Genomic DNA, 27,255 nt, shown 5'->3' with positions numbered 1-27,255 from the left:
TAGTATTTTCAATGTCTCCAACACCGTGTAAGGTTTAACTAGCCATTCTACCTTGTCACATAATAACCTTTGTTCAACTTGTGTATCTTCAGTCTCCTACTGGTGTTAACGAATTCAACAATAATCCATAGCTGACATTTGTGTGGCACTTTAAATAACAGCTTTCCCAGAAGAATCTCATTTTATTCAGGAAACAAACTTTCTTAATTGCTGTCCTAGGAGAGTTACTAAGTCTGCCTGAAAATAGTATAATCTTTTTCAGTTCAGTAATTAGTGTCGTGCATTAAATAGTACTCTAGTGGCCTAATAGAATTAATTCTGCTTCTTGAGTGTTTTGACTGACCACACCAAGGCTTGCAGACTCACACTTGGTATTCTGAATATTACAGCATTTTGCCCAACAGAACCTGGAAATATTTAGTTCCTTGTATTTTGTAGTTTAAAAAGTGTGTAAATGACTGAAATAAACATAAATTTGATATTGATGATTGTTTATTTTGCAAACATTAATTCAAAAAATATGTATATCACACCATTAAAAATAAAAATGTATTATCAATATTTATAATTATAATTCAGGGCATTTGAGTTCACATCTCATTTTCATATTTCTTTATCTGTAAAGGGAACAAACAAGTGTTGGTGATCTCTTAGGTTTCCCTCAAATCTCGGATACCATGCTTATATAAACTGTTAAATTAAGCACTCAGTAAAACATACATTAACATTTCAAATTCTGGCCCAATCCCTGACATCTCAAGTGATGCGTCCATCTTTCAGAGATTGTAGTGAGTTGTAGGCAGACATCTTCGATCTCCAGGTGCCAAAATTGAATCCTAAATTGCTCTGGTCGATATATATTTTGTTTTTCATAGATCATAAAAAATAAAGAACTTTCGCCTTGTTATCAGACTTTTAGAAAGTAGAGAGTTAAGGAGAGAGAGTTATTCAACTAACAAAATAAAAGATCTGCTTCTAAGGAAGTCTTTACATATGGTTGAATCAAAACCATAGCATGCCTTTACTTGAGCATCTTTTTTCTGTCTTGGTGAATCTAATTAGTTTTATCTGAAAATCTGAATTCTTAAGTAACCTAAAGTTTCTGAATATAAAGTTCTTAATATGTAAGTTAAGATTTTCAGTCAAGATTAATAGCCAATTTGGGTAATTTAGGCAAAAATATGTTGTTTTTAATATATTCCTTTTACATGAAGACTCTTTCTTCACAGTAGATTAAAATTATTTTATTATTCATGGTGAATAATAAAAGATGTTAATTTAGGTTTCTTGCCAATACAGCTCTCTTTTCACCCTTGGAAAATGTGATAGAGCTTGTGTGATTACTAAGGTTTTTATGAAGATTTTTATGCCTTTCTGCAGTGAAGTTTCAAAGGGCACATATTCAATATGCTTTACAGTAAATTAAAGATGACCTTATCACCGACAGCTCTTTTCCACAGGGTAGACTGTAGTTGAATTTGAAATTAAGATAAGTGAATAATTTTAAGTTTATAATATATTTCCTCATACTGTTCATTTGTCTTATGGTCCTATTTAGTTTGGTCACTGTTGGCAACCTTAAAAAAAAAACAAAAAAAACTTTCTTAAAAACTTTCTTACAGATTTACCTACTTTTCCTAGAAATCATCATTTTTGAACCCGTTTTTAATTATTTTGTAAAAGGATGAAACTGAGAATTAATATTACGTGATTCTCTAGAGGAATATCATTCAATGTGTAATAATTTTTTTTAACTAAATAATCGAGGCTGTTTTAGAAACGAGTATGTAAAATATACCAGGCGATAAAGCTTTAACATCCTGAAGTATGTTACATAAAACACTATTCTTATGGAAAATAATTGGTGTTAAAGATATTTCAAAATTGGTAATTCGTTTGGGAAATACTAATTAAACAGTTACGCTGTTATTGAGCGATTTCTGAGGGTCTATAATATGTCAATGTGAAAATCATTTTCTGAACTTATTAGATCACAGAACCCTGTTTGTGTGGAGTGGGATAGTAGTTTTCAAAACATTGTAAAAACACACTAGTTTTGCTGAGAGACAGACGGTAGCAAAAAAAGGAGAGAATGCCAACCTATTGGTCAATAACTTATATGTATAACATTGTGTGTGTGTGTGTGTGCGTGCGTGTGTGTGTGTGTGTGTGTGCCTTCTGTAACCCATCTCGACTTACTTCTGTCTGTAGGGGTGAGGCAAATTCACTTGGGAGCCCAATTAGCATTCCTTGTTGGGGAGTGTGTGTGTGCGTGTGTGTGTGCGTGTGTGTGAGAAAGAGAGAGAGGGAAAGGGAGAGAGAAAAGAGGGAGAGAAAAAGCTCAGATACAGAAAAAACAGAGATGGAGAGAGAGATTCAGAGAGAAGCAGAGAGTTGGGAGTAGAGAGAGGGACAGATAAAAGGGTTTCAGAGCTGGTGCAGACAGCTGCCTTTTAGTTGGGTTAAGTGCACAAAAATGGAAAATGAGATAGTGCAGAATGTCAGCCCCATCTACATGTGTGAAATAATGACAAAATAAGCATCTATATGGTCATTAGTGTATTCCTAATGGGCCAGGAGTGAATCCTGGGAAGGAGTTGGAATTGGGTGGGATTAGACTGGGAGACCTGTGTGTCCATGGCAGGAAGCATGATTCTCGATCCCAGTCAGCTGTCATGCGCATGTGTGAGGCTGAGTAGATGAGACCACCAAGTCATCATTCAGGGGCCAGGATGCATATTTTACAACTCATCAAGCTTCTCATTTACGACACATCTACTTGGTTGATAAAGTATTTGCCAAATAAGGTAACCAACTAACCCAGTGTGCCTGGGATTGAGAAGTTTCCAGGGACCCAAGACTTTCCTTGCAAAATTGTGACAATCGAAGGCAAACCAGGGCAATCTGTCACTATAATTACCTCAGAATCACAGAGATCTGGATTCAAATCCACTTTTGCCACTCATTTTGGTGAAGCTGGGTAAAATGAAAGTTTATTACTTAGACCTTCACCTATTGAATTGGAATAAAAACAGTTGTTGCATAGGGTTTTTTTTAATACTTCCTAGGAAGTTGCCTACTTCAGGCTTGTCACAAAGAAAACTAGGTAAACATGAACTTTTTCCCCCACCTTCGTTTTCAACACTCTTATAGACAAAAGAAGCACTGCTCTCCTTATTTTACTAAGCAACCTTAGACACTAATACTTCAGTTCACTTACCCAGGGCAATAGAACAGTAAATAATAAAATCGGGGCTTGAGCCCTGTCTTCTGATGCTAAATGCAATTCTTTGTAAACTATAGTTAACTAAATTCAAGTGTTAAGGAAAATTTCTGTGAAAGTGGCCATTCATGGGAAATGTAACACTTTCATAGTACTTAAATATTAGTACTTTTTCTTTGAATATTTTTAAAAAAAATATTATGATGTATATAATGTCTTTAGAAAAAGGTGCTGTCATTATGATAATCCATGAAAGTTTAAACTCTAGCCTACTTATCCTCTTTTATGTTCATTAAATTTGAGATATACACAGAACTTCTTTTCATTCAGCCGTTTTTTTGGTGTTAGAATACTGTTTTCTGGATATCAGAGATTACAGTAACGTATTATTGACTGGTTTGAGTGATGACTATTGGACATAACAAACATGTTTAAAATGTATATTTTATTTTATTTTCTTTTAAAAAACTAAGTCTTAATAAACATACATTCATACATTTAAAGTGAAGTAAAAAGCACATTTGGAAAATGGGCCATAAAAACGATTGCACAGATTTATTCTTAATGTGTGGCTATGATGTGATTGAGATATAGCACTGCAAAGCATAATGGTCCCCCACTGAAATATAAATTTCCAACTCAACTGAAGGATTTCACAGAACATAAACACAGGGGCAGAGATGCAGCATTTGTTTTCAAAGAAGAAGATAGTTACATTGCCATCATGCTGCTTTCAAATTAATTTACATCTAGTTTAATGAATGGTAGAATAAAACTGAAATATTTAACTATCCAATCAAAAATGTGAACATATTTGTTTAGAAAAATAAATGAGCCATACATGCAGAACATAAACAAAAAAAGAACTCTGAATACAGAAGCTGTTGATTTTCTCTCAGCTCAGAATTGTGTTTCTATGATTGTGACTTTTAATTTAAAATGGTAATAGGCTTAAGACTTGATTCGTTTTGAGCATTTGAAAAAGGTTGAAAGGATTTTTACTCTTAATGTGCGTGTACTCTGAATCATAATTATAATATGCTGCATGGATCTAAATGCTTTCAGTTCATTCAAGCTCATCATATTTTCTTAATGTAGTTAACCAACATTTGTAGACCTCAAACACATTTAGTAGATGGCTTTATAGCTTTCCCCTAGTAATGTGAGAAAGCTAAGTCACAAATTTTGGCTTTTAGATATTAACATAATTTCCATACAAACTGTAATATTTTAAAATATTCAACGTATTCAATTTAGGTTACATTTCTTTTTCAGAGACCTAGACAATATTGTAAGAATTATTTTGGCAATAAACTTATTACTGTATAAAAAACAAATAAATCAATGGATTTTTTTCCTTTAGAATAGAAAGAAGCATACAAGGAAGCAGATGTATCTTGATGTGATATTTCTTATGTGCTTCAAGAAGTCTTTTCTTAAGTAGATGTCCTGCATTGTCATATCAGGAGAAAAGCAGAGTATGGGGAGCTTAGTGGTTTTGCTGTTAGATGGCTTGTCTTTTTTCCATGGCAAGGATGATAAGGTTTTCAGCAGGAATTTAGAGAAAGAGATGTTTGTGGAGGTCTGGGTATTTGGAGAAGACAAAGATGAAATTATCATTTTTGTAGAGTGGAAGACCCGAAATGTTAAGGAACTGAGAAGGATTATTTGGTAATGCTGAGTACTTGTTTTGGATTTGTGGTCAAGAATTTAGCGCGTGGCAAAGTCAATGTGGTACAGTATTACATTTTTTCTCCCATGCCTCATCATACTTTTTATACCTACAGTTTGAAAAATAATGGCAAAAAATTCACTAAAATTTTAATGTCGAACTGTAATTAATCATTAACAATGACAGCACCCATCATTTGACAAATGGCAGTATATATACATGCACATATTACTGTTTATCCAGACACCGACAATGCCTGATACATGTGGTATTAATCTGCTTGGCCCCAGAACCTGTAACAATTCTGCTGTCCCACTGGGATCTGAATACTATAAGTTTGGAACCAATGTTATCATAGACTGTTGAAGCATGGAGGCATGGGGCGTAGAAATTATGATGTTTTGTTGTTCCTCTACTTGATTTCCAGAATCACCTAGGGGAGCCTAAATAGACACCCTAAGACCATTGCAGATCTATGTGAGCATGACCAGGGTTGAATTAAAGACTAAGAATCCTCAAATTCATCCATATTCCTTCTGCATTGACAAATGAATTTCTCATTAGATTGTAAAAAATATTAATTGTTCATTTAATAGTTTTGTATATCACTATCACAGGCTATAAAGTGAGGCTGTAACAAGAAGCAGGTTAGAAAGAAAAGAAAGAAAAAGAAACATTGACACAGTTATTATGTGAAAAGGTCTCACCTGAAATAGCTGAGACATTAATGTAATAGAAAATGTTTAGAGTCAAGACCACATTTCATATTCCCTATGTTCTGTAATGCTTCTCTTCAGTTCTTCGGTTTCTAGATGGAGAAATTGTGTTTAAATTCTTGGACTTTTATGTGGTATTATGTGATGAGCAACTGTGGCCTTGATTGCCAGTGTGCAGTGAGTGTCTGAATTTTCTCCTATTCTTATGAAATGTGTGTGATTCTTTGCAGTATACTTCTGCTCTCACCTATGATGCCGTTCAAGTGATGACCGAGGCCTTCCGCAACCTACGGAAGCAGAGAATTGAAATCTCTCGAAGGGGGAATGCAGGAGACTGTCTGGCGAACCCAGCAGTGCCCTGGGGACAAGGTGTAGAAATAGAACGGGCCCTCAAACAGGTCAGTCACTCAAAATAATTGTTAAGATTATTAATATCTTAAATCATATCATGACTTCATATGGCCATTTATGTTTTCTTCTTGCTGAATTAGTCATCCTTGTCTTATTCCTTATGTTTAATATACAGGCAATGTTCTTTTCTAACAACACAAAGGTAGGTCGAAGAGAAAAATAAACCTTATCAATGTTATTTTATTCACTTCAGCTGGTAAAAGTAATCTGTACAGTGTGTATGTTTGGTTGAAGTAAATTTACAACTCTGCTCCTTTCCCATTTCCTCATTAGGTTCAGGTTGAAGGTCTCTCAGGAAATATAAAGTTTGACCAGAATGGAAAAAGAATAAACTATACAATTAACATCATGGAGCTCAAAACTAATGGGCCCAGGAAGGTAAATCCTTAGTGATTTAAAGGCAGTTCTATGTGAGGAGGTGAGTTAGCTAGCCTATGATCTCACCTTTCCAGAGAGTTCTGGAGTTGTGTATTTATATAGAGTTTAACGACTTCCAGAAACAGATATATTTTGAAGTTTTTTTCTTTTTTTTCCCCCTAAAGTCTGTTTATTTCTGGTAAGTAACATTAAATTACAATTTTAGAGATAATTGTAAGTAGAGCTGTTGAACTTTAATTTTTTAGACTGAAGCAGAAGTCTTTAGTGAAAAGAGAAAGAATCATTGTTGAAAGTTTACGGTTCAGAAGACAGAAAGTAGCTGGTGCAAATATGTATGTAACTGTTCAATTCAACATCAACCTTTTAACTGTTTAGGCTCAAATGCCATCATTTGGATTTTATTTGCATTTCTATATGATCACTCCCAAACAATTACTCAGAGAGAATATGAAAAGTGAACATGAAGAAACAAGTAATTTTTAAGATGTTTTAATAGTTCCTTTCATTCCTGTTAGATTCACATATATACAATACATTTCTGTTTATAAGAAGCCCAGTTAATGTGGGTCCAATTTCAGGTTCAGACGTGGCTTTGAAAATAATGACATGCTTTGCTAATAGACAAGTTATTTATCCATATGTCTGTCTGCTGTAACCTTTTCCAGATTGGCTACTGGAGTGAAGTGGACAAAATGGTTGTTACTCTTACTGAGCTCCCTTCTGGAAATGACACTTCTGGGCTTGAGAATAAGACTGTTGTTGTCACCACAATTTTGGTAATTTCCTACATATGCTTATGCTTACTTTGTATTTCCTTATGGATAATATCTGCAGGAGTAGCTATTTACAATTTAGGAAAATAGTATCTGTTTTGCTTCTTTTGCAATGTTTTATCATTTATTGCATATTTACTCTGTTAAAAGGAATACACAAGATCTAGCTAAAGCATTCAAAATGTTTCCTGTTTCTTTAAGGAAGAAGCCCAGTTAACGTGGGTCTAATTTCAGATTCAGACGTGGCTTTGAAAACAATTAAATGCTTTGCTAATTGACGAGTTATAGCTTAACTAAATAGATAATTCATACCCCCCTGGTGCTTACATCGGTGAACAATTGGGAAATGTCTTGAAGAATGTTCCTCATATTTCTGCAAGTTCTTCACCTTTCCATTCCCACCCAATGCTGTGTAAATTCTATCTTTCCATTTGTTACATGATTTTATGATGATGTCAAGTTGTCTTTATTCTATCTAATGAAAGATGTTCTTCTTAAAGACAAGGATGATTTCCCTTCTTTTTACTCCAAGTTTCAGCACTCGTTGTCACATAGCTAGTACACAATCAATGCATATTGAATGAATAAGGAAAAATTGAACTGGATCTTCAACACCCAGGCTTTGGATAGATGGAAGAGAGATGTGGATCACCATGACAAGCTGTTGGTGAAATGAAATGGAGAAAATGGTGTTCATTATAGGACAGGATTTTGTGACAAAACTATTTTGTTTTCTTTTTTACAAAAAAAAAAAAAAAATAGCCTTAGCAGTGAAGCTGTAAATTGGTGTGATTTATTCTCCTAATATTGAGAAGCAAATATTGAGATATTGATAAGGGATTTGAATTAAAATATTGGTAGGCAATTGAACATCTCTTAATAAGTGCAAATTAGATATTCGAGAATTTTTGCATTTATCATGCCATAGAGATGAACTATCTCATTGAGACCCCAAATATCCTTGGTGCCACTTTCCAATGGAGAATATTGGACTGTGTTGATTCATTTTTTCTTGCTTCATTTTTTCTTATGTTTACAGGGGGAAGCTACTCTCTAGCTATCCTTGTAGCATCATTCTAGGATATTGTATCTCACAGATGAAGTGAGACCTGAAGCCTGCGGGGGTAGAATCAGTAAATCATCATGACAATGATCCTTTCAGTCTGTGTATCACTGGCCATGAACCTGATTTCCACATGAATCTTATCTTTGGGACAGCAGTGACACAGGGTTTTGGGTGAATACTGGTTTTGGGATTGGCATAACCTTAATGAAGGATAAGGGTGTGGTGAATCCAAACTTGAATAAAATAGGTGTTGAGCAGTAATATTTTGTTCTACAGCCTAGTAATTACAAACATGGCTAGAGATCATACAAACAGTTTATGATTTTGAATACTTTGTTCACTCTGGTATGGTTAGGTACAAGCCATCTTAATGAAGTATAATGATAGGCATTCAAAGACTTTCGGGGGGAAGCATTATGCTTAAATTATTCCTCTGCTGTTGTTTGTTCACCATCTACATTCTTCATTGACTCTGGCTAACAGGTAATCATTAAACCAGAAGATTTGATTCAATGAGAGTACATAATTAACACAGATATTTTGATCAGCTAAAGCAAAGTCTTTTCATATAGGAATCTCCATATGTTATGATGAAGAAAAATCATGAAATGCTCGAAGGCAATGAGCGCTATGAGGGCTACTGTGTTGACCTGGCTGCAGAAATTGCCAAACATTGTGGATTCAAGTACAAGTTGACAATTGTTGGTGATGGCAAGTATGGGGCCAGGGATGCAGACACGAAAATTTGGAATGGGATGGTTGGAGAACTTGTATATGGGGTAAGTATAGCTCTTCTATAGGTAAAGTCATTCAATTTGAATTGTTGTTGACAGACTGCTTCCTCTCCCTGTGAAGTACCTATGTGTGAGGTTGTTGATTTCCCACATTACTCTAGAAACACTATGTTGTTGATTTGTGAACATCTGAAAGATTGAAGTTGAAGCCAGAAGTAGACATACAGATTAACTGAGATAGACATTTCATCTCTCCTGGAGCATATGGGCCATATGCATTGTCAAAAGGCTATGAATGCATAGATGCAGTGCACCTGTGTAATGATCATAGTCAACCCAGATGGATATATTTTGTATTCATAAGAGGAAGAGCGGTATTGGGGGAATAATTCCTTTTTGTTTTTTCTTTACTGGGACTATACCAGGGAAATAATTATTGATATTTCTCTGATTTCCTCTCCTTTTTCTTTGATCCAGTGATATAACCATGATTCCCTTTTCACCATGACTTCAGGTACTATTATTTTACTTTTTTTCCTTACAGAAAGCTGATATTGCAATTGCACCATTAACTATTACCCTTGTGAGAGAAGAGGTGATTGACTTCTCAAAGCCCTTCATGAGCCTCGGGATATCTATCATGATCAAGAAGCCTCAGAAGTCCAAACCAGGAGTGTTTTCCTTTCTTGATCCTTTAGCCTATGAGATCTGGATGTGCATTGTTTTTGCCTACATTGGGGTCAGTGTAGTTTTATTCCTGGTCAGCAGATTTAGCCCCTACGAGTGGCACACTGAGGAGTTTGAAGATGGAAGAGAAACACAAAGTAGTGAATCAACTAATGAATTTGGGATTTTTAATAGTCTCTGGTTTTCCTTGGGTGCCTTTATGCAGCAAGGATGCGATATTTCGCCAAGGTTGGTTACTCACCTGCTTCAACTTTGTGCATTTTAGGTCTCAAGTAGACATTCATGGTGTTTATGAATTCACTCTAAAGAAGTTACCAGCTGCCGAATTCCTGTCCAAGCAGTTCAAGACTCCTGAAGGACATCCTCTTGCCTTCGGCATAAGTCTGCGAAATATTTGAACAATGTTCTTTGAATATTGCTCACTTATTTCCCTGGTGAAATTATACACACCATGGAGAGGCTATAAAATGCATAAGGTTCCTATCATTCCATGCCTTCTTGGAGGGGTACCGTGTTTTTGCTGCATATTCTCATTTTACAGTCATCTGTGTGTTAATCCACAGACCTGTATATGGGAAAATGGGCAACATTATTTATAAATAACACCTTGTTAGATAAAACTTCATTGGCACACATCCCATCTCTTTTATTTTATCATCATTAGCTCATGGAAATGGTATGAGAGAGAGATTATAATTTTTTTTTCAAGGTGAGGTTGCTGGATTAATATAATAGCATATTTTTAACTGCCCACCAATTCCTGTAGGGGACTAATCATTCATTACAAAAAGCTGTCCATATTAAACGGTAATACACACACATCATGGAATAAACTCACATACCTTTAATCTCATTATGCTACGTTAAATCCTTGCACTAGAATACCTAATTATAATGGATCTGCCACAAAGTGCCTATGGATTTTGTTCATGTTGCACACGTGAATAAGAATGATAGCCATGTTTGGCTCTTCAGAGCAATAAATCATACTTTTTCTCGTGTGATTAACATTTAAAGTCAAAATGATTATCAGTCTACTGGCACATTTTAATTTGGGCTCTACTACCCTTCTTTAATTTTACTGGCTATCTTAATAACTAGTGAAGCAGGTGCCTTTAGCGCTAGTGATACAATTTCATTGTATCGTGCGTTTTTAAAATCACTTTGAGAATAACAAGTGATTAATTTAAGAAAACTATATGAGAAGCTCAAAGATTTGCATGTTTTGCAATCTTTTTAGTATATTTCACCCAGTGAGATAAAGGAACATCATGTAGGCAGAAATTATCAGTGATTTACTTCTCTGATAGTAGGTAATTATAGTAGGAATGATAAAAAAATTACATTTTTATGAATTATACAGATTTTAAAAATCTCAGTTCCACCAGATTCCCTGTGGCTTCTCTATGGTACTGCAGTGTATTAGCAGTATGCCATTGGTCTTTGCACAGCATGGCATATATGTATATATGTATATATATATATACATACATATTTTTACCTCTGACAAAATATATAAGCTTCATAATTTTATCACCTCTGTATTTCATTTATTTGATCCAAGTTAAAGATATATAGACCAGTTTCTAATAATTAGGAGGAAAATACTAACCAAATTGTGGTCTCAGAGAACATTCTGGCCCATAAAATGGTAAAGAAGTGGTTCACCCTTTGATAAGGACAATGAACTATGTTACCCTAGTTCTGAAATGTAAGACAATAGTATGCTGGGGTCACATAAACTGTGCTCTGCCTTTTGGATAGTCGGGAGCAGTGTATGTGGGTTCATTATGAAGTAGGTCTGGTCCGAGTTCCCATTAGAGGCCTGCTCCTAGACGTGATGGCACTGCACGTAGTTGTTTAGCTATCTAGTGTTTGTCAAAGAGTGGGAAACCTATTTGCATCTAGGGGCTAGAGCACAAGGCTTATCAGCCATCTGTATTATCCCAGGGTCCATCATGACATATAGATGACATCTCCTTTTTATGGAGGCTGCATCTAAATTAAGATATTTTTTCTATCCTTTTGATTTCATTCATGAGTCATGACACTACAATTTCACATGTAGTAATTTTTAATTCCTGGTAGGATAAACAGATTTTAGATAGCATATTTTTCTTTGTTATTGATTGATATTTTTTCCCTCAGAATGTATGTGATAAAAATTCATTTTGCCAAAACATTTGAGGTACATGTCTTTCACTTTATGCTATATATGCATTTTAAAATTCAACATAATACATTGACAAAGTTAATGATTTTTAATGAACAAAACTATCATTTTTTTAAATAATGCAATGATGGTTATCCTAATTGAGAAAAATACAGCAGCTTATTATCATTTTTAAAAAGATGACGTGCACAGATCACTTTACAAATGTCTTTAAATATTTTAAAAATATTTATAATTCCTTTCCAAGTAAAATATGACATGGAACTATATTATTAATGTTAACAAAACACATTTAAGTCTTAATCTAGAGTGATTTATTAAATTAACTGCCTTTTCATTTTCTGAAATTAAGTTTGGAACATTTTAACTGTAAAACATGGTTTCATGAAGAATAGACTCACAGAAATTATGAGAGCAATATGCTGTAAAGGTTATTTTTATTGTCTTGTTTGCTTCAGGATTGTCCCCAATGACCCTAAAGGAATCAAATGAATATAAAAATGTGTATCATTTTAAAGAGCATATGCACATTTTTTTACTCCTTTAGTGCTGATACTAATGGGCGAAAGTTTTACTTTTAGTTGTAGTTTTTGTTTGTCAACGTAAAATAATATTGAATTTCCTTCTCTGCATAATTTCTCAGGAACTCTTTGAGGGAATGAATTGATACTTAAAAAATATTTAGAAGTATATAACAATAGTCGTAGTATTTTTCACCTTTGAATGATTTATAAGTTCAATTATTTTTATAGATATGCACATTTTAAATCAGTTGACATATTAAATGTTCTTAAATCCAACATAAGGACTGATATAGAGGATATCTTATGTCTAACTTTTTTTACACCTGTAACAATGGTTCTTAAACATATCATAAATTAATATGCAATATGTAGTTTCAAAAGCTGCGTACCATGGTATCAGCTTTTGTTGTAAGGGATTTGAGCAATCAAGTACTAAGTCTGCCCTCTTAAATAGAGGATATGTGCTGTATAACAGTACTTCCCACTGATATTGGATAAATAGTGAACACTTTGAGAGCTGTTGTGTCTATGTAAGGCATTTTTCAAATGTAAAATATATTTAATATTCTTTTCAGAATATATGTGGGAAGTGTTTAACTTTTTCCATCCTATCATATTTATTTAATTTTTGTATTTCCTACAGACTTTGTGATAAAGACTCTTAATTATATTCTTTTTGTTTTTCTTTGCTGTTCATCTCTCTCTTTCTCCTTTATTTTAGCAACTGATGTTTTTATCTGAAAAAACTTTCCATTTAAGTTAGCTTCTCTTCTTTCTTAACTGTTTGAGTGGTTCATTCTCCAAATATTTCCCAAATGTTTGATCTAGTATATATTTCACCAAAAGATATATTTCTTACTGTTAATTATCAGAAACTTTAGATCATAAATTGCCAATCATGATTTAAATTTTTAGAAATATCACTTATTTATACTAGTAAGTCTAATTGTTACACATAGCAGAGTTATCGACAACAAAGAAATGGTTATTTTTATTGGTTTGTCAATATTATTCAAATTCTTAGTTATGTGCAGAATCTCATCAAATCTTTCAAAATAATACAATATATATATTTTTCTGTATAACTGCATTTCTCTACTTCAGACTTTTAAGTAAATTATTGGGAATTTATTAAGCTTTTGCAAACTATTTTATGTAAGAATTGGTACTCAGAAAAATATCGTTATTTTATTATAAACCAAACTAGAAGTTTATATCTTCACAAACTTTTAAATGTCTAATTTGTTTTTTTGAGTTTTTTTTTTTTTTTTTTTTTTTTTTGAGCAGGACACATTGAGGAGCAGGGTCATAGCCATCCATACCCTGAAGCCATCTGATTTTTATTCATTAATAATTATAGTTTGTGTGGTATCCTTGCTTGTATTCTTTCTTCCTCATTTTTCTCTCTTGTACTTATCTAACATCCATGTTTTACATACACAAAAATTAACAAAATTTTCAGCCTTTTTTGCTTTGGAAATTCACTAGCTGAATTAAAGGGAGGGTTTCTTTGGCGTTTAAAGTTATATCTGCAGAGTATGCTTTTAAAAAATTTTTGATTTTGTTCATAAACATTGTTCTGAGTTTTGCTGATGATATTAGATTCTCTTGTTTATGTTTACTTATGTCATGAGAGGACAAATTTTTATGAGTATTTGTAAATTTCTTGAAACTACGTTCTTATGGGATTCATATCATAAACCATTTGGGCATTACAATTATGAAAGAATTCCAGAAATCAGAAGTTTTGATCTGTGTGTATGTTATTAAATTTAACTAATCTGTACTCCTTGCCCAAAATGTTTAATGATTTCCAGTGTCATTAACTGGCAGATATATTGACAACTGTAAAATTAAATATTTTCTCATAAGTCAATATTTGCATAATGCTGTTAACTTGTGTTTTTATTAGGCCATTCATTTCACTTTACAAATCCATTTCATACTTGTTATTAGATCCCTCTCTGGGCGCATTGTTGGAGGTGTGTGGTGGTTCTTTACCCTGATCATAATCTCCTCCTACACGGCTAACTTAGCTGCCTTCCTGACTGTAGAGAGGATGGTGTCTCCCATCGAAAGTGCTGAGGATCTTTCTAAGCAAACAGAAATTGCTTATGGAACATTAGACTCTGGCTCCACTAAAGAGTTTTTCAGGGTAAGAGATTCTGTTTTGTAGTTTCTGATTTTGTTCCTGAAATTTAACCTATTTAAACTTTGCTTCCCCTCCTGGAGTCAATACCAAGGTACTATGTGAAAGTGACCTCTATCTCTGTCTCTAATTTTATCTCTGCTCTTGACCTTGTCTCTGTCTCTGACACTTTCCTATCCGGATACTTAGGTCTAGCTCTAGTTTCTGACTCATAACTCCTTAGGAGAAAATCCACAATGTTGCAATGAATCTGTTGTACAAAAATTGAGTGTCCTTTTGGAACGAAATTGAAGCAAAATATAGTTAAGATTAGATTATTATGTTTTCAACAAAACACCTTATTTTTGTTGGATTTTAAATAAATATGACTACATGTATCTTACCTAGTTTATAATTGAAAAACTCACATTCAAACCAGTTATGTTAATTATGCATAAGGAAACAGATTAGGTTCGTATGTGATGATACTGCATGTTATGTGCAAAGCTTCCAAGGAAAAGCTAACAAAAGCCCTCTACTTCCTAATTTCTTAAATATGTAGCATATTTATATTGTGTCTATTAGATGTGGGTTACTTTTTTCTTTTAACTTTTGTTCTTATGTTCTTGGTCTATAGTATAAGCCCAAGGGCTTGATGTTGGCATAATTTTCTTTCTTTCTACTATTGTGTATGTAAGAAAACTCTATGAAAATGTTTAAATCCAGCTGATTAACTTAGGTCTAAAGTCAATATATGTGACATATAATGGCCTCTGATAATCTACAAATAACTTTGAATATATCTGAGTTTGAGTGAGATCTAATCAAACTTATTCCTGAATTAGGATTGGGGCCTTCAATTTGCCAAATGTTAAAATACTGATGGCCCTTTGGCCATCTCATGCTACATTACCTCTGGTCTCTTTTCTGAATAACTTTAGTTCAGCTGAAGATACTCGGGGAAAAAGGATTCTGGGGGTGGGGGTGGTAGAACCACAGCTAATAACAGATTTAACTTGGGTGTATGTGGAGAGTACAGGACCTTGATGAATTAATTAGATACCTCAATTTAAGTGCAAAAATGTGGACCATCAGTACCTTTTTTTTTTTTACTGTAAGGCAGATTTTAGTAAGAATCTTATAATGTAGATTTGCTACTAATGACAATGTATTATCATTTCTAAACATATATGCAATATGTGTAAGAATACTCAGTATAACAATGCTCTAGCTTTATAACAATGGATTTATTAAAATAAATTAAAATGCTGTATGTTCCTCAATTAGAAGTACATTTGAAAGCATTTTTAATATTTGTATGCATGTGGCTTTCTTGTTCTTATTTGAAAAAATAAGGTGCTCCCTCCTGAAGTAAATGAGATCTATGAGAATGATGTAGAAGCCTGTTATAACATAGTTGACTTGGTGCTACTTAGGTTGATTAAAATAATCTTAATTATTTTCAAATACTCTCTTCCAGTTGAGAATGCATCTATGGAGAGTTTCCGTTATTACCTTGTTTGGACAATAGTAGTGACAACTATTTTCTGCTACTACGCATTCACATTCACAAAGCTTTTCTGCATATCTTCACTGAATCAATCATATAAACACATGTTGGTGATGCCAGAATTATATGGCCAGTGTATTCACAATCCCTAGTAGACAAGATAAGAAAGCTAGATGAGTTCAGGAAAAGAACATTGCTACTCTTTTGTTTCAGTGCACTAACCTCATGGAGCCCATTTGTTCCAATATGCAATTGTGGAGGTTTTATCAGGTTGTAAGGCTTTTCTTCCCTAGAGTAATAAAGAAGTGATGATGGATATTTAGGTAATTCATAAGTATAGCTCCCCAAAGAAGTTTCTTATGCTTACCTCTTTGAATCTCACAATATCTGTCTGATAGTCAGGGCAATGATTTTTATTTGATATCTGTGTATTAAATAGAAGCTCAGGTAATTTTGGGTATTTGATCAAATTCATGCAACTAATAAGTATGCTGAAGTCTTTTCCTCCTAGCCAGGGTTCTTTACCTATGCTATTTTTCCTTGTGCATCAGAGTCTCTGGATTTATTTCACTGTCTTCATGTTCTGTTACTCATTACATCTACACTTACCGATGTAATGCTAGAGCATCAGATATGGTCGACACCTAAGCAAGTCCTCACAGTTCCTCTCAAACTGTCTCCAAAAGGAACTGTTGATGAAATGCCATTGGCTAGGTCTCAGTGCGTATGATGTTGTAGTCAGCTTCTCCTTATCTAGAGAAAGAAGATTGTGGGCTCAAAATTATTTAAAATCACAATATTCTTTTTGTACCAAAAAAAAAAAAAAGAGAAGCCAACAAAACAGCACACTTCACCAAAGAGAATAGGAACTTGATATGTTAATTCTTTCATTGAAATATATGAAATGGTTGAGATTTGGGAAATTACATATACAAAAGTTTTGTTTCTTCAAGTTGGATTAAATAAAATTATTGCTAGTTCATAAGTAGTTTTGAGCAGTTTTGCTAACAGTATTATAATAATATTTGATAATTGGATGCCATGATGGTAATAGCGAGGAAAATCTTATTTTTGCTTCCGATCCTCAAAATGTTTTCTGGGATACTATGGCTTTCCAACTGTATCCAGCAAGTCTCATCCCTTTCACCTAGAGTTTACTGAATTACTGAAGGGAAATTGAATAACAGATTCCCTTTGGGTCAATCATTTTTTCATAGAATGTTATATAAAATGTATTAAACAAGATGAAGCTAATTTAGAGACATTTTAAAGACAAAAATATTTGATTTTCATTAATATTGTTCCCTTATATCATAGGGTAAACTGCAGTTTGTCTATTGGCTGTAGTGTGGTTGAATTACTGAGTTTTTGTGGAAAAATGTGACAAAGGGAATTCTTGTTTCTATCCTCAAAATTAACATTCACCGCAGGTTTTAGGTTCATCTTCTCTCAACTTCCCTTTGGAATTTTGGGGCTTCTGTGTAAGTCAGATACAGAGCAGGGTGAAGGCTGGCAGACTGATTTCCATGGTCCAGCCTACCAGGAACGGGATATGGATGAAGTGGGCTGAAGCCAGACTAAAAACATGTATTGCTTACTTTGCTCTCTGCCCATTCATTCTGCCTACTTTTGGAGCCAAGACCCAGTAAAATAGCTGATTCAATGTGCAATAATACACTTTTGCCATTTGCTAAGCTTTCAAGTTCTAGCATTTATCTTCATGTTTTGTAATGTGGCTTAATTTGGCTTTAATGATAGCTTTTTAAAATGCTCTTTTACAACTAGGAGTTTTATTAGTTATATTATTGTTAAATTCTCTGTTACCACTGAGTTTATCTCAAGTATGACTTGAAAACCAAGTCAACTGTTGGTTTTCATCATAGGCAGAGGTTTGTATTTAGCATTGCAGAAATTGATTTGAGAAGTGAGGTCATTGTCTAAATTTCAAATAATAACTAACTGAAAGTTAAAAAATAAGTTGAGGCCATTTAAAAATTAATGGTCAGTTCTAAAATAGAATTCAGAATTTCAAACTCCTAGTCTTTTGTTTCAATATTGTTTAATTAAAGTATATTCTTCTTGAGATAAAAGCACTTCATATAAATTTATAAGATGAATATTTTATTTAATAGTCAGAGATCTGTTCTGTACTAAGATGATGTTTGTTCTTCCATTAATGTCTAAGATATTTTCAGATTCAGGTAAATAGTGGTAAACCAGATTACATTAATGTTAGTTTAGTAAAGTCAGTGAGTATATAATTGTTGTAGAAGTTCAATTTAAACTGCAAATTTTCTAATTTAAACTCTATACTTTCCTTCAGTGATGATCATTAAATGAAACATTCATGATATATTTACTTTGTTTTGCTTGAAAGAGAGAGTAAATGGAGAACAATCTTGTAACCACCAAGAGATGTGAAGAAAATGAGTCTACATCTCCATTTTTTGCAGTTTTCTGTTTGTGGAACCTATGCATATCCTTGTACAGAGGGAATGATAAAGTCTGATTCATTTTGGAATTACTGATCATCCCTAATTATAATGCCACTGTAGCATACCTATAATTAAGAGAGAATTAGCCTTTCAATTATAAGCCACTATTTTTAGAGCTTCACATTTTAATAATTTCTTATCTCAATAAAATAGGACAGATCTTAAATTAGATGACTTTGTGTGGAAAATGATTTTATAGGACCTATATGCAGTATGTTCCTACAGAAAATTTGATTTTTAAGGACAAGAAATGGTTTTCTTATCTAAACTTCTCATTGGCTTGTCAGACCACGAAGCACAAGTATTAACTTGCCTATAGGAAGTCACTCTTCATGCCTGTGCTGTCTCCACACTGCAATCTGTTCCCTCTGGTTCTCTCCTCTGGGAGGATGAGGGACACAATTTATCCTCTAAATATGTTGTCTATTTTGATGATAATGTTAGAAGAAAAAGATTCTAAGCTTTGCCAAAATACGGGCATTTGCCTTCTTGTTTAAAGAAGTTTATTCCATCTGCAAAAGATAAATTTAGTCTGATAATAAACCATAAGACTCTACTGTTATCACCCAGCATTGTAGACTTTTTACAGAGGTAAGAAATAGTATAAATGATAGATAACTTGTATTAATGCAGCTGATACTTACCAGTGAAATAATTAGTATGAAATTTTCCATATGTATCCATGGCCCTTCTATATAATCAATATTACAAGATAATTAAAGTAATTGAGAGTGTCCTTTTAAAGATGGTAACTTTTTTCAACACTCTTTATGGCATAAAAGACACTTATTTATATTTACATATGAAAGCATTCCTGAAATATAATTGCAAATAAAAATGTGCTAGCCATTATGACACCTCTTCTATAGAACTATATTAATTGCTATTTCATTAAAGTTACATTTAAGTCAGTTATTGTTTGTATTTAGTAATAATACAGCATGATTTCTTTATTGCCATGTTATAAAAATGAATTTCACGAATTTGTCATTCCCAATGTTTATTTTATTATTCCTGTTATTGCTAATGATTTATCTGCCACAATTACCTATATTGCCTATTTTTATGAAGGCAGAAATATGTATGTCTATGATACATATGCATATATCTACTTATCAACATATAATATCTTTCAGATCTTCTGGAAATGAAATGAGTATAGCCATTTATGTTTCTATATGTGTAGAATGTTACTCATAACAAAGTAGACCCTTCATAGATGTGTCACCCCTGCTTAAATATTTAAATAGTTTCAAAAATAGTAGGTATTAAATAAATGCTGAATGTGAATAAATAAGGAAAAAATAGCACTGTATGCATATATTGCAAGTCACTCATGCATGGTTAGTCATCTTTTACAAATTTTCTTTCCTCAGTTTTTTGGGGGCTTAATTATAGCAGAACAATCTGCACAGCTGAAAACTCTTGTATGCCCAAGCCTTCTCTAGACGATCCAGGAGATGTCAAAATCATTTCTTTTCTGGTTGGCAGTTTTTCTTTCTCTGACATTTTAATTTTTATCACCATTCCACAGAACATCTGAGGAAGCACTGAATTCATAAAGCATCCTAAATGTATTTAAGAATACATTTAGCCTAAGTTGCCTTTGGGAGAACCCGTGTTCTCCCATTTCAGCTAACACTAGCTGGGTTAACAACACAGGAAGTGTCAAAATGTTTCCTTTAAAATGTATTGTCCATTTTAAGAACCATGCAGCTCATTCAGTAGTTCTTAAATTTCATAGGAAGAGAAAAATAGGGAAATGTAAAAGAAGCCATAATGAATCATGTGTTTTTGGTGACCCAGTGCTAAGGAAGTTGTATGTCTGCCTGTCAAGCTGTAATTATTGTGCAAAGTGGTAGCTTTTCCCAGGGTAGATTTGTTATTTTGGTCATTCTCTTTCCATAACTATTCTTTGCAAATGTCAATGTACTCTCTAACCATCCTATTGTGTCTTTTAAAGACCACTTCTGCCATACACTGGCTAAATAATTTGATTAATCAGATTACAGCATGCTTTCTATTGTCCATACCGAAGAGACTGCATTCCTTTTCATACCAATAGCTTATCATGAAAACAATTGATTTAGAAGGAAAGGTTAAAACAATAGAGAAGTGATTTGGAATTTGTCTCTCATTTCAAAACCTTTCTAAAATTCCTGTTTAAATGTTTCAGAGAGAAGATGAATTTCAGAATAAACTGTACAGATACTTTAAATGCCTTAGTTTTCAATTCACTTTATTATTGTATTTAAGTAAAAGAACCATCTCTGCCTGCCTCTGTTGGATTTTTCACACTAGTTGCCATGGTAATAAATATTGTCCTACAGCTCTGTAGAAAAGAGAATAAAATTGTTCAATTATTTAAATATATTGTGATCAAATCTCAACTAAATACAAGTATTGGTGACAAAAATTTGAAAATTATTAAATTATACTTTTGATATTTGAAGGAAAATTTGATATTAAAGTAATTTATCTTTTGCATTTCTAGCAGATGATTTTGCTCTGACTCCTACTAAGTGATTAGCCAAAGCAAAGAAATTGGTAAAAGTGGCTGCTTATTTTCATAGGGAAATGATTTTTTCTCTTTGTTTGTTTCTTGAGACAGGGCTTCACCCTGTCACCCAGGCTGCAGTGCTGTGGCACAGTCATGGCTCACTGCAACCTCAGCCTCCTGGGTTGAACTAATCCTCCAGAGTAGCTGGGATCACAAGTGTCTGCCACCACGCTCAGCTAATTTCTAATTTTTTTGTAGAAAGAGGGTTCTCCCTATGTTGCCCAGGCTGGTCTTGAGCTGCTGGGCTTAAGTGATCCTGCCACCTCCCAGAATGCTGGTATTACAGGCATGAACCATCTTGCCTAGCCGAGAAATTAAATTTTAAAAATAAAATGGAAATTGGACAAATCAAGCAATGATAAATATTCTCAAAGTTCCAAAATATGATTATTTCATGTTGTCCTTAAAGGAACAAAGATCTTATCATAGTAAAGGATGTTTTATAGATTTTAAAATTTATGGTATCTCTCTCAGATCTTATAGCCAATGTTACTTCCTTAATAATACTAGGTAGAATTAAAATTTTCGTATTAGCATTAAAATAAAATTAAAAAATTAGAGGCTTGTATTAATATTTGTGCTTTTCAAAATGAAATATATCAACCATTAAAATGATTGCAGACATTTTACTGTGGCCAGCATCTGATAAATACAAATATGAAATATATAAAATTACCTTTAGCTGTATATATGTTATAAAGTCATTGTCCTATATAATTTTGATCCAAATACTTTTCTGACTAGTCTATTATTCTTGACATAGCAAATAAGAACATAGACTAAAGCTAAATATTCAGTCTATATTCTAAATATTTAAATATATGTTTGATGAAACAACTTTGATCTTTTTACCAGAAAGATTGAGACCACAGTCTTTAAACATTTATTTCAGGATACAGATACCCTTTCCCTGCATGGATTACTAGTGTGAAATTTGAGGGTAGGAAATATAGAAAGTATTGTGGTCCTTGACTTACCAAAGGGATTTATACTGAAATGCCACGGAGCCCACTCTGTCTTATGTACATTAGTTGGATACTCCTTGGTACTGCTTGACTTTTGCAGCTATTTTTCCTTTTATGTTACTTCCTCTGAGTTCTAGAGTTTTTTGTTCATTTCCTTATTTTGAAATCAAATTCAGTCCTGTCTTTTTATTCCATAGTCAACTTTTCTTAATATTGTTAGAAGACATTTATACCTTGTATTGGGTTCCCTCCCTCCCTCCCTTCCTCCCTTCCTTCCTTCTCTCTCTCTTTCTCTCCCTCTTTCTCTTTTCTTTCCTTCTCTTTGGTTGCTTGTTTGCTTGCTTTTCTTTCTTTCCTTCTTTCTTTCTTTCTTTCTTTCTTTCTTTCTTTCTTTCTTTCTTTCTTTCTTCTTCCTTTCTCTCTTTCTCTCTTTCTCTCTTCTTTCCTTTCTTCTTTCTTTCTCTCTTTCCTTTCTTCTTTCTTTCTCTTTCTTCGTCTTTCTTTCTCTCTTTTTCTTTTTTTCTCAAAATATTGAAGCGCCACTCTTTAGCTTGGCAGTGGACATATAGAGTTATTTCCTAAAGCAGTGGTAGCTGGCTATAGAGCACAGTGCAAATGGTCTAGTAATGTTCCTACTTTCCAAAAAACCAACTGCTTCTCTGGAAATTTGTGCATTTATAATGAAAAAGAATTTCACAGACTTTTGAATTAGGATAGTTTGCTACCACAACCAGTCTTTCTCATTCACTTTTTAATTGCATAAACACACACACATACACACAAACTTTGAAAATGCCCTGTTTCTGAATGCATGCTGTTGAGGTTAGATCAAGATGCTGAGTTAAAGTATTTCAAAAGCCAACTCTCACATTGCAGACAAGTTCTAAGTGGTGATCTCTAATGTCTGTATCATCTGTAAATACAGGGGTTAGATATAAATTACCTCCCAAATTCTGTTCATGTTAGAGATATCATGACATTTATTGAGTTAACAATCCAAACAATTCTTGAATATACCTAATGAGTTCATTAAGATTCACTATTTTTAATGACAATCTATTCTATTTTGTTACAGTTATTATTGTTATGATCTTTAGAAAGTTCTTATAAGATCAAAACTTGTATCCTAAGTGTTTTCATTTATTGGTCCTAATTCTGACTTAAATAATTGTTTTCTTTTGCATATCATAAATACATCAAATATATGGAGAAAATTGTCATCTCTTTCTTTTCTCATCACTAGCCTAAAAATTCTGAATTCTCTCAACCATTTATTATTATATTTTCAAACCCTTGTTATAGTTTTCTTATATTTTAATTGCAAGTTTGTTCATGTTATTCTTACAGTGTGTTATCTAGATCTAGGGTCTGATTTGATCTACTTGTAGAGGATCTTTTTATTTATTTTTTTATTTCAATAGGTTTTGGGGGAACAGGTGGTGTTTGGTTACATGAATAAGGTGATTTCTGAGGCTCTTGACCTGAATCTGAAAATTCAGATTTCAGATCACAAATTCAACCTGAACATTTGTGTTCTTCAGGCAGACCAATGTTTACATGGAGAAAAAAATACGCTATAATGAAATCATGTATTCTCTAGTTACTACAATCATACCATTCTCTATTACTCCATTGCTATTTTGCTTACTTAAATAACCTCGTTGGCCTAAAATATTTGAAATCTGTTATTTAGACTCTATAATTTCATTTAAAATCTTTAAGTTTATTAGCTTTTGTGGTAACTGCATGGAATTAATAGCTTGCCTTAATTTGAAGGTTACTGAAAACCTGGTAGATTTTAATGAATCATGGTAAGCCTCATGTCTTCCATTCTACAAATATGAATTGATCGAAGCTACATGCCAGATTTTGTATTCATTCCTGTTAAATTTTACATTATCGTTAGTGCTAATTGGCCTAATCACATAACATTGAAATACTGGTTCTATTATCTACCATAGTAATATCTGTACATTTGAAATCTTTGCCATGTATATCTTTATCCAAATGCTGACTGAAATACTAGACATAATGGAAATAAGTATATAATCAGTGGTATAACAATAGCTTCTGTTGAAATCAGCATTTGTACACTAATAATAATTAATGTTTTTTTAAATATGATTGATATTTTCATCACAAACTCACCTAATTTTGAAAAACTTAATTTTCCATCTAAGCCACAAGAATATAACATATTTTGTCAAGTGTTTTGGTTGTAATCAAGATGTCCTTGTACATGATATATCTTGAATGGGCCAACTGAATAATCCTATTAAAAAATGAAAAATGGGGTCAGAGGGGAATCACTTGCTCTTCCTCTATATTATCAATTCACATTGTATGCATATATGTACACATAGAGTTAATACATAGGATATAATGAGTAGGCATAATATATAATAATAATATCATTTACCATTCATAATGGAAAGCGCACATATGGAAGTAATGTTTGCATTGTCAACTTTAAGGACATGGTTTTTTAAGCATAAAAATTACCAAAAGATGTGATTCTATGAATACTATAAACATTAACATGTGACATGGTTAGTCTTTGTGTCACCACCCAAATCTCATCTTGAATTGTGATCTCTATAATCCCCATAATCCCCATGTGTCAAGGGAGAGACCAGGTGGAGGTAATTGATTCATGGAGTTGGTTATCCCCATGCTGTTCTTGTGATAGTGAGTGAGTTCTCATGAGATCTGATGGTTTTATAATTGATATGCCTGTTAATAACACAAAACCATCAAAAGGGATTTGAATAGCTGTGTTCAAAGAAACTTGACTTCTTAAGAAACATAGAGAAGTCAAAATATCATCAGATTAAGCTAAAGGCCTGCGTCTCCTCATCAAAATGTGATGGTAGTTGTTGTTACTGGTGCATTGGGTTCTTGCAGTCTCCCAGGACAGAAATAAAGAGAAACTACTGGTTTCTCTTGATAAAGATAAAGTTTATTTAGCTTGTGCACAAGGGACCCAGCACTGAGAAAGGGAAAGGAATGCTTTATGAAGGTAGCGTGTGAGTCAGTGTCATAGGATCTTTCTACAGGGAAGGATTCTGTCAGGGCTTTTCTCGAGCTTGGGCAGTGGCACAACACGCTTCGTGTATCATATGTAGCATTAGCATTTTAAATTTCCAGCGCTGGGCACAATTTTTGGCATTAAAATGAGTAAGGGTTAACTATAGGTTGGAGTTTAATTCTAACTGTGCATTCAGTGGCTCCAGGGAAGTTGCTAACTTCCTGAAATAGAAACTTAGAATTAATAGCTTCTTGGGTCTCTCGTTACTGATTGGCTGAGAGTTAGATAAGCCAGAGCTTGAGTGAGGGGCCTTTATCCTTTTTCTCCAGATCATATTAAAAAAGAGAATTAACCAGCCTGCTTCTCTCAATGTCATCTTGATGGATTTCGTTTCACTCTATTATGCTTGCTTAAAGAATGATTGTATTAGATTTAACATGTAACTTCAAAATCCAGTCCTCCTTGACTTAGCTGTATGGGATATATATACATTTTATTAACTTTGTTAAAAAGTGAACATATATATATATATATATATGCACATGCACACACATATGTACAGAGAGAGAGAGTTTGAATTTCATGAAAAGCAGCATGTAGATTTGGGGAAGAGGTAGAAAATTCAAGATGCAGTTTTTCCTGGGAAAGACTTATAACTCTTACCCGGGGCCATCTTGACAGAAATGATTGTCAAGACCTTTGTTTTCCTTTTTCATTGCATCACACTCTTCTCTGGACCAGGAATCAGATCAGTATTACAGAAGATGGGAAATTATGTGGTTTATTTTAAAACTCTGTATGGCTTACCTGTGTTCCCTCATCTACTTTGCTAAAATTTGCTCAAATGTAGATGTTGTTTATGAGGGTGGTAATCATCAATGTCTGGTGTTCATCTCTAAAGTCCACACAAAGGGACTAATTGAGGCAATTTGATTAGTGTTTGATTTGCGTTTTCTGTACAATTGCTTTAATTATCTGGGTGCTTTTTAGAGAACAATGTGCGCATGTAACATGAATTGCTGGAATCCAGTATTTTAACAGGAAATGCTATTATGTACATTATCTTAGTTGACCACATGGGATTACATTATTTTAAATATTTTCTAAGTAATACGTGGTCAAGAAGCTGGAGTGGATCTGATGATTGTAGTGCCCCAACTCCCAAATGCATCAAGTAGACAATTAACACATGAATCAGGCCAAGTTAAGCATTGTCACCTACACTAACCTAACTATTAGGCTGGCTCAAAAGTAATTGTAGTTTTGCCATTGAAAGTAATGGCAAAAACAGCAATTACTTCTGCACCAACCTAATAAAAAATAACTATGATTTATCAGGCATATTCTTAGATGAGAAGCCCAGGGAAGAACTTTGCATTGCCTTTGGATTGTTTTTCTGCTGGTTACTTTTTATTTATTTATTTATTTATTTTGCTATGGTTTTGGAGAAAATCAAGATTTCTAGGCATAATTTTTATTACTTAGCCTAACATTTTTTTTATATGTTCAGTAGAAGGTAAATACATATATTCTGAATTGTCTCTCAGTAAGAATGTCATCAGATTCTTCTAATTCTTGTTTTCAAAGTAGCTATGAAATTCAAATTAGTAAATGTCCTAATGAATGACGGTTTTTAATATAACAGTATTATAATGTTTATGAATTATCCTATTTGTGTACCTTTGACTAAATATGTTCAAACAGTAATTCTTGAAAATATATGGTTATGAAAACATTTTATTAACTTTGTTAAAAAAGTGAACAGTAAACTAACAACTGAGAGGCAAATGAATTAGCTAACTGAAGAAAAAATGTCTATCTTACAGAAACGCTGACTTATGAAAAGTTACTTTCAGCCTGATTCAGTATCATCAATGTGTATTTTAAAGACTTAGTTTATAGATGTTATCAATCTACAATTACATCATAAAATCATGATCATTTAAAAATATGTCATATATGTTATAATACATGTGAACCCCCATTATAAAAAAATGACTGATTAACAGAACTTGTATATCTAGATGACCTAACATACCAGAACGAATATTCTTCTAAATGATTCAAAACTGCAAAGACAGCGATCAATAATAGCTCAGATGAAAGTAGCTAGGTCCATTTTTTTTTTCTAGATTGTATTTTAAAGTCCTTACATTCTTGGGGATACTATATTTACACTTAGAGAAATATCCTTAAAACCAGCAGAAGATAT

At 33.3% G+C, this 27,255-nt stretch overlaps 1 protein-coding gene across 8 annotated transcripts in view; it reads left to right on the top strand.

Moving 5' to 3' along the window:
- The window catches only part of GRIA2 (glutamate ionotropic receptor AMPA type subunit 2), a 144,988-nt gene that overhangs the window by 109,547 nt on the left and 8,186 nt on the right, over positions 1-27,255 (top strand). For all 8 annotated transcript variants that reach the window (XR_001824338.2, XM_037737607.1, XM_037737606.1 and 5 more), the window contains exons 7-12: positions 5,842-6,009; positions 6,296-6,400; positions 7,066-7,176; positions 8,812-9,018; positions 9,518-9,888; positions 14,314-14,512. Coding sequence is in view for 7 of the 8 variants with exons in the window: in XM_037737607.1 (XP_037593535.1) it covers positions 5,842-6,009; positions 6,296-6,400; positions 7,066-7,176; positions 8,812-9,018; positions 9,518-9,888; positions 14,314-14,512 (1,161 nt within the window). In the remaining variant the exon portion in view is untranslated. The remainder of the gene's footprint in view (positions 1-5,841; positions 6,010-6,295; positions 6,401-7,065; positions 7,177-8,811; positions 9,019-9,517; positions 9,889-14,313; positions 14,513-27,255) is intronic.

Source organism: Cebus imitator, unplaced genomic scaffold (assembly GCF_001604975.1).
Source record: "Cebus imitator isolate Cc_AM_T3 unplaced genomic scaffold, Cebus_imitator-1.0 Scaffold40, whole genome shotgun sequence".
NCBI classification, from domain to species: domain Eukaryota; kingdom Metazoa; phylum Chordata; class Mammalia; order Primates; family Cebidae; genus Cebus; species Cebus imitator.
This window is presented reverse-complemented; position numbering and strand designations above follow the sequence as displayed.